This window comes from Neophocaena asiaeorientalis, unplaced genomic scaffold, assembly GCF_003031525.2.
Source record: "Neophocaena asiaeorientalis asiaeorientalis breed wild unplaced genomic scaffold, Neophocaena_asiaeorientalis_V1.1 scaffold308, whole genome shotgun sequence".
NCBI classification, from domain to species: Eukaryota; Metazoa; Chordata; class Mammalia; order Artiodactyla; family Phocoenidae; genus Neophocaena; species Neophocaena asiaeorientalis.
In genome coordinates this window covers 1,546,709-1,554,875 of record NW_020172768.1, presented here as the reverse complement: position 1 = coordinate 1,554,875, position 8,167 = coordinate 1,546,709, and the positions used below count along the sequence as shown (strand labels likewise).

General features: G+C 55.8%; 1 protein-coding gene across 1 annotated transcript in view; it reads right to left on the bottom strand.

Moving 5' to 3' along the window:
• The window catches only part of ROBO3 (roundabout guidance receptor 3), a 15,741-nt gene that overhangs the window by 5,280 nt on the left and 2,294 nt on the right, over nt 1–8,167 (bottom strand). The window contains exons 2-16 of the mRNA XM_024740763.1: nt 6,888–7,214; nt 6,378–6,535; nt 5,770–5,890; nt 5,535–5,673; nt 5,086–5,213; nt 4,680–4,804; nt 3,342–3,513; nt 2,821–3,026; nt 2,521–2,602; nt 2,051–2,216; nt 1,699–1,865; nt 1,046–1,170; nt 631–856; nt 291–412; nt 11–32 (exon numbers count right to left, since the gene is read on the bottom strand). Of these exons, the coding sequence (XP_024596531.1) occupies nt 11–32; nt 291–412; nt 631–856; nt 1,046–1,170; nt 1,699–1,865; nt 2,051–2,216; nt 2,521–2,602; nt 2,821–3,026; nt 3,342–3,513; nt 4,680–4,804; nt 5,086–5,213; nt 5,535–5,673; nt 5,770–5,890; nt 6,378–6,535; nt 6,888–7,214 (2,286 nt within the window). The remainder of the gene's footprint in view (nt 1–10; nt 33–290; nt 413–630; nt 857–1,045; nt 1,171–1,698; nt 1,866–2,050; nt 2,217–2,520; nt 2,603–2,820; nt 3,027–3,341; nt 3,514–4,679; nt 4,805–5,085; nt 5,214–5,534; nt 5,674–5,769; nt 5,891–6,377; nt 6,536–6,887; nt 7,215–8,167) is intronic.

Genomic DNA, 8,167 nt, shown 5'->3' with positions numbered 1-8,167 from the left:
TGGAAGTGGCTCTCATTGCCCAGGCACCAGATCTGGGGAGGCCGAGACCCGGGTTTAGAGATTCAGAAGTGGCTTCTGGCCTCACGGGGAAACTTGAAGCTCTGAATGGTAGAAGGGGCTTAGCCGGGCGTAATTCAACTCAGAGAGGGCACTCTGAAACCTCTCTCCTCTTCCCCCAGCCTCGTTTCCAGTCCCAGAGCCAGTCCTAGGTTCCCTCCTCTCGAATCCTAACGCCTCCATCCTCCCTCTCCCTCCACTCCCCAGCCCGCCCACCTCCTCAACCCCTGCACCTGGTATTCCTTGATGACCCCATTTTGCTGGGAGGGGAGCGGAGGTTCCCAAGACACAGTGATACTGCTGTTGCCGTCACCCCCCAAGGCCACTGCCACTCCCTGGGGGGGACCACTGGGGGCTGGGCCAGGGTGGAGCATGGTGAGAAGAACACAGACAGTCATTGCAAGCTGCCCCTCCTGCCCCAACCTTCCTCATCCTCCCAGTTCCAACATCTTAGGGAAGTGAGATGCATCCCCCCTTCCCACCGGCTCCTTGCTCTCCCCGGGCAAACCTTCATCCTCCCCCACTCCTTCTTCCCTCTTGTCCACCCATCAGCTCTGGGCCCCACCCCCTTACCCTCTTCAGGAATGCTCCTGGTCACCAAGGGGCTTTCAGCCCCCAGCCCCTCCTGGCCTTGAGCTTGAACCTTGATCTGAATTTGAGTCCCTGGGGGGAGTCCTCTTAGCACAGTACTTTGCTGGCTTGGGGAATGTAGGTCCAGCACTGACCAGCTTCCCCCATCAGGACCTGCTACCCTCCAAGACACCCGGAAACCTTGTACCAGCTGGACTGGGCCATCTACCTGTGGGAGACAGGACAAAGCACACCAGGGGGAGAGCTGGAGCCACACAAGTCCTCCAGTCCCAGCCCCTCCTCCACTCACCCATCTTCCCCAGCCACTCACCTCGCACTCTCCCATACCCATTCTTGGAGGCTCCTTTGTCCCCCATCATCATCTCCGCCCTTAACCTCATCCCTAGGCCACACTCACAGTCCAGGACACCTGCAGGGTCCGGGGCCCAAGGACTACGGGCTCCTGCAGACGCACAGCCACTTCAGCCAGTCCCCGCTGGCCTCTCCACGGGTCCTCCTCCACTGGCCCGGATGGGTTGCTGTCTATTGACCAAAGAGCCCACTCAGCAGGGGCCACCGGGACAGGGAGTCAGGACTGAGAGTGTGAGTATGTTCCACCTCTGCCCTGCCCCACAGACCACTACTTAGTACTTCGGAGCACATTCCAGGGTCAGGAACAGGCTGGTCAGGGGAAGAGCTTCCAGAGGTGGGCCAGGGTGTCCAGCTAACATGAGTATTCTTTCTGCATGGCTACATATGCGCCCTTTAAAGGCCCTGTTCCTCATCTCTCACATGAAGATGACCCTCCAAGTTTCCTTCTACTTATAATCTGCGTTTTCTGTGGGTAAAGCCTCAGAAGTGAGGAGCTACCAAGATGACTGAATCAATCTTCCTCTCTTTCTCTCTCTCCTCTTCTCTTGTTCCCTCAGTGAAAGGGAAGCATGACCACCTATTCCAGGCCGGGCCACCAGAACAGACCTGGAACCAGGCAGGTGCTATGGTTTGCGGGGAGGGGGTGCTCTGCCATGTTGCATGTTATACCCGTGATCCAGAGACCCTGACCTTACTCACCCTGGGTGCGGACGGGCTTGGAGACGGGGCTGGGCTCACTGAGGCCCCAGGTTCCCACGGCTCGCACCAGGAACAGGTAGATGGTATTGGGCTGCAGGCCACTGACGGTGTGTGTCTCCAGCTGCACGCCATCTGCCACCGTCCGCCACATGTTGCCAGAGGCTTGGCTACAACAAGAATGAGGTGACAGAGCTGTCCGAGCCCAACCTGTCTATTTCATCTCATCCATTCTCTGTCACCCCCTACTACCTCCTCACCCTGGCAAACCTCTCACCACAACAGCAAAGCCTTTAAGGACACAGGGGCCCCTCCTTGTAACTTTCCATGTTTGCATTCAAAACCTTCTCCTTACCTGAAGGCCTCTATCACATAAGAGGTGACTGTGGCCCCAGCTTGTGGGTTAGGCTTCCAGGTCAGGGTAATGCTGTTCTTGGTAATGTCAGTGACCACTGGTTGCGAGGGAGGCCCCGGAGGGGTACTGTGTTCTGTAGGGGTGTCTGGTGATACTCCCCAGTCTTCTGCAGTGAGGAGATAATCTTTGAGTAGAAGGATGGGGAAAAGATAGCCCCAGCGTAACCTTCCTCCTTCCCAGAGGAGCTGTGGCGCTGTGACAGTGGTGATGGTGGAGGGGGGACATAGTGAACTAACCCCTGCTCACTTGTGCCTCTCAAGGGCACCACTTCTGTCCTCCTTTTCCCCACCACCATGGCCATGGCATTTAGAAGATAAAATCAGTCCTGGGGTTTGGGGAGGGACTGGCCACCTTTGAAGCAGGTTTGGAGAAGGATGCTGGCAAAACAAGGGAACAAAGGAAAAACTCACCCCGCCTCCTAAGCCAGCCACTCCAGGTGGCCTCCCCTGTGGAACTCTTGGCCACACAGCTATAGAATCCCATGTGCATCTCCTGCAGGAGAGGGTGGAGGACTGGCAAACTGGGAGTGGAGCAAGGTAGGGCGAAGGAGTGGAGGTGGGTATACAGAAGGATGGGGAGGATGCTGTCCACTCTAGGTGGTCTGAGAGCAGAGGGGCAGAGGTGGAGTTCAAGTTGCAGCAGGTACTAGAGTTGGGCATGTGGACCACGTGGCCATTCTCAGTTACTTGGGCCCCAGGAGTGAGACTCACCTGCACACTGGCGATGTGCAGGGTACCGTTGGCCATTAGGTTGAGCTGGACGTCATCCCCGTGCAGCCACTGCCCATCCTTCTTCCACTGGACACTAGGTTGAGGGTTCCCAGTCACTCTGCATGGCAGCCACACAGAGGAGCCAAGTGCCAACGTCTGATTGGCTGGTCCCTGGAGGATGATGGGAGGCAGCCCATCCAGGGAGGCTGAGAGAGGAAGAACTTGGGCACCTCAGGCGAGGGTCCTGGGTTCAGGCAACCAGAACCCTTGTCCTCATCTCTGCTCCTTCACTTCCCCTCCCCTGGATATTGCAGGGGGGCTTCCATAACCATCTGTTGTCTGTGTGGGATCAGCCATCTATTAGTGGCTTCTGTACCTGATTTCCAAACTTCAAGGACATGTCTCAGGAACATGCCTCTCCCCTTGCAGACATATTACAGAGAATCCAAGAAAAACAGATCTCTTTAAGCCATGATCTCCTTCCAGGCCGTGAGTCCAGCCCTGTCTCCATGGGCACGTACCTCCTTTCACCTCCAACAGAGCCTTGGCCAAGATGCTGCCGGCCACACTGACAGCCTGGCACACGTAGTAGCCAGCATCCCCGCTCTGCACTTCAGCGATGCTGAGCTGGCCTCTGGGAGAGACTGAGAAGCGCCCCGTGGGCTGAAGTGACTGACTGGGGAATAACAGGGCCTGGGGACAGAGCAAGCAACCAAGCCACCTGGCAGCTGGCAGGGAGAGCTCCCCATTCTCACCAACCCCAGGATCCAGAAAATTCCTAAGCTTCTAGTTCATACTCTGTCCCAAGCCAGTTTTGTGACCTTAGGCAAACTAGTTAACCCTATTCACAAGAATAAGGGAGTTTTATTAGATGATTTGGGGCTCTACCACATCCCGGCTCTACCAGTCAGGAAACTGAGCAAGGTATTTAACCTTCCTGAGCCCCAATTTCCCCAAATTTGACTCTTAGAGGATACTTATGAGGATTCAGTCAAGTGATTACCTGAAACTCTTTCAATACATTGGATGATAAATGTTAAGTACTTTCCCCTTCTTTCTGGCTTTAACGTTTTACGTTAGATACACAGAAGGTAGGGAAGCAGGTTTTAATGGCACCATGCTGAGCCCCTGACTGACACCTATTCCCACCCGCTACTACCATCAGCATTTTGATTCATTTAAGAATCTAATTAAAATGCAGCAGTCCCCAGTGCTAGAGAAGATGTTGGAAAATTGTGGCTGTGGATTTGCAACGAGGCAGTGGGTGGCCTGGTTTCCCAGTGGGATGGGGTTAATGAGACTTATTTTATTCTACTGACCCTGTTTCCCAGCAGCAAAGTTCCCACCCTTCCCTTGGAGGGAGTTACTTGTGTTGTAACTTCAGTTCATGTTCATTCCAATTCTATATGCTGAGATCTGTTTGCTGAGGTTGAGGGGTGTCTGTGAGTTCCCCCTGGTGGAAGTCCTTTGTAATTAGAAAAGCGTGTCATGTTCTACCCTGAGCAGCTTTGGTACAGTACTCGCTTTCCGGAGCAGAATGTTAAAGCCCAGACCCCAGGCGTGGGGAGGAGGAAGGATCTAATTGGATCATGCTACATCCTCAGGACAGCCTTGCCCAAAACAGAAAGATTCTCCAAGAAATTACCATACAGGACTGTTCCCTACCACCAAAACATATTATCATATGTTCCAGGCCTTTTATATTCAGTATCTTATTTAATCCTCCCAAATAACTTGCACAGGTTTCTGGAAGGAAAGCTAAGACTGAACCCCAGAGAGAAGTTTGCAGAATGTAGAAGGAGGATGGCTGAGACCCAGAGGAGAAGCTGGTGGGAAGGCCTGTGGAGCTGGCCACCTACTTGACTTCCCTCCTTTTGCCAGAAGATGGCAGGCGGGGGGTTTCCTTTGGTCTCGCACTGGAAAGCTATGCTCTCTCCAGGAGCCGCCATCTGGTCCTGGGGCTGGGTCACCAGCTGGGGTGGGACTGGGAAGGGGAGGGGAGATAAAGGAACAGGGAGTCAGGGGTACTAAGAAGGGAGACAGAGGGAACAGGAGAGAGACGCCTGAGCTTGGCTTAAGCAGGAGCAGATGTCCGCCTTTTGCTCAAGCCTGCTTAGCTTTCCCATCCTTCCTCTCCTTCCAGAAGTCTCAGGGGATGCACTCATATCTCCTGCTCTGTCCTTTCTCCTCATTCTCCACCTCCACCCATCCTCCGTCTTCCCTCGTCTCATCCCTGCTGCAGGCAGTCCCAGGTGGGGCCCTCACCGTGAACATTGAGGGAGCCGGATGCTTCGGCGCGGCCCACGCTGTTCTCCGCCACACAGGTGTAAGTCCCCTCATCTTCAGCGCTTACACGCCCGATCCAAAGGCTGTGGTCGCTCCGGATCTCATACCTGCTCCACCCCCCACCCCCAGGCTGGATTGGCCACAGCTACAAACCCTTTCTCACCCACCCCAGGACAGACACCAGGATCAGGGTACATAAGGACAAGGTAGACCTCAACAGGGACAGAAGCTGCTACCCATGGACCCATGAACGGAGGTGGGGACTGGTTAGTGCAGGGGCCACAGGCTCTGGGGAACAGACTTCTCTGTGCCAGCAAGTGAGAAGCATCTGCCTTCCTTTCCTCCCCCCCCCGCCCCAGTTTTCTAGGGCTGGGTATGTTCTTGAGCTGATTGGGTCTCCTTACAGGCAGTAGGAGGGGGCTTCTCACCTGCCTGTGGGCAGTTCCCCATCCTCCTTGCGCCAGCGTAGACGAGGCGGGGGATCCCCCTGCACCTCACATGGGAAGTCCACGGGGGCATCAGCCAGGACCACCTGATTCATTGGTCTACGCAGGAATGAGGGACGCTCTGTGCAGAGTGAGTGAGTGAGTAGTCAGGAGGTCTGCTCAGTTACTCACTCCCCAGGCTACACACTCCCATAACTCCAAAACCCCACGTGCCTACCCAGGACCACAAGTTTGGCTGCCCCACTCTCCCGTTCTCCTGCCATGTTGGAGGCCACGCACACATACATCCCTGCATCACTCTTGAGCGTATGTGACATCATCAGCTTCCCTCCACGGAGCTGCAGAGTAATAATGGAAACTTTGATCCTTTATAGCCATCAAAGCATATTTGTTTATCTGATCCTCACGGCAAGCCAATGAAGAAGACCAGTGAATTTGCCCCACTTATCAGATAAGGAATCCTTGAGTGATTTGCGCAAGGTGGGGTCTCAAGTGTATCATTTCTCCCACAGCCCAGACCACCTCCCACCAGTCCCTGGGGCATCATAATCCCCACCTTCTTACACTGATTCCGTCCTACCTCTGCTGATTTATCCCCCACTCAGTAGCTGACTCTCAACCTCTGGTTAGCTAATACCCCAATTTCAAATCTCTTGTCTTATCGCCTCCAGGTCATTTCCCCCCGCCCCTCCAAGACCTATAGATTCAGGCCTTCCTCCTCTGACACATGTCCCAGACTCCTAGCCTAGGGCTTCGCCCCTCAGGATGTCCCTGGCCCTGACCCTGGCTCCCGGTCGGATCCCCAGCCGTGGCCCCACCCCTCACCGTGATCCTTCCCTCCTCCTCCTTGAGTCTAGCACCATCCTTCTTCCAGGACACGGAAGGCTCTGGGTGGCCGCGGGGGGGCACGCATTCCATTACCGCGGGCTCCCCCACGGCCGCCACCACGTTCCCAGGAGACTGCCGGAAATCATCGCGGAGGACTGGAGAGAGGGAGAGCGAGAGTGAGAGAGAGAGAGAAAGAGAGAGAGAGAAAGAGAGAGAATGAATGACCAGGGGAATAAATAGGGTATGGGGTGACATAACTGGGTGAGGACACAGGAAAGTGTTTTGGGGAGAGGTGGATCACCACAGACCGCAGGCCGGAACTCTTCCCGGGTTGCGACAACACCAGGCCCACTTCCTCATCCGACCAAAGCGAGGGCTTTAGAGACCAAAGGTCTTAGTCCCAAAGGGAAGCTGCTGAATGGGTTGAGATTGGGCCTAGCTCTGGATGGGATTACCCGGTGCCCTCTCGCCTTCCCGAGGCTCTGGAAGCAACCAGGAGACTCCTACCTGCCACTTCTAGAGAGGCGTTTCTACTAGCCGCCGCTCCCAGGTAGTTGCGCGCCACGCAAGTGTAGACACCCTCGTCCGGCCGCGCGCGGCGCCCATGCACGATGCGCGGGAAGAAGAGAGCGCCGCTGGGCAGAAGCAGGCGGTGTGCGCGCGGGTCCTCGCGCGCGGTGGACACGCGCGCCCCATTCTTGTACCACTCGATGTTGGGCCGCGGCCGGCCCTCCGCGCGGCAGGGCAGCGTGGCCGGCTCGCCTCGGGAGACCAGCAGATCTGGCGGCTGCTCCACGATGCGCGGCATCGCGTCCTTCGGCCCGACCTTTGACCCTGAGGGGGGTGGGGGGCGCAGAGCATTCAGACCCGGAAACCGGGAGAAAGATCGAATCTCCAGAGAGAAGAAAGATCCCCTCCTGCCCACCCTCTCTGTGTGTAGGGTCGAGTATCTCCTTCGGGACAGGTGCCCCGCACGTTCTTAGGCTGGAAAGAAGATGGCTGCGGACAGGCAGATCAGTAGAGGAATCTGGACACCTGCTCCTAGGCCGGCTTTCTAGGCCGGCTAACGACGCCAGCCTCCTGCCAAGTTGAAGTGCAGAGTGACTGGGCCACGGCTTGGCAAGTAGACCGCGCCTCTAGCCGACTGGTTTTCAGTCCCCCACCCGCGCTGGTTCACAGACCTGTGAACAGCCATAAGCGGTGCACCAGCGCTGACAATTTGTTCTTCGCCTCCGCGCGGTCCCGGACCAGCGATATGGAGGCTGTGGCCCAGCCTGGGGCCCCCCGCTTAGGAAAGGGAAGAAGTGAATGATGGGCTGAGGGCTAGGACTCCTTATCCTGGAGCCCGTGAATAGGCACAGTGCCCTCTTACTGACACCCCACAGATAATCACGTTTCTGGGTCCTGTGAAGTCACGGGAATTGAACGCAAATGATGGTGGAATAGTGAGTAACGCTCCTTTTCTAAGAGGGCATAGTTTTCAACAGATTATTCTACAGGTTGATATAGTTAAGAAAGGCTAAGAATCATTGAGAGAGGAATCCCTCACTTTCCTTGGTCACTCAGATCCGTTCACCCGCATGTCTACTCCTGCCCCTCACTTGGCCTACAGATTTCTGCTCGCTTCTTCTTCTGCAGTTTGGGATCCAGGATCCTCGAACGGGTTGAGCTCAGACGCCCACCCCCAGATTCGTCAAAAGTGGATTTGTAACCTATGGCCAGTAGGCGTCGCTGCCGCCTCGCGTAACCTGGTGTCCTTAAATAACCAAGGACAGCCCCTTCCTTCT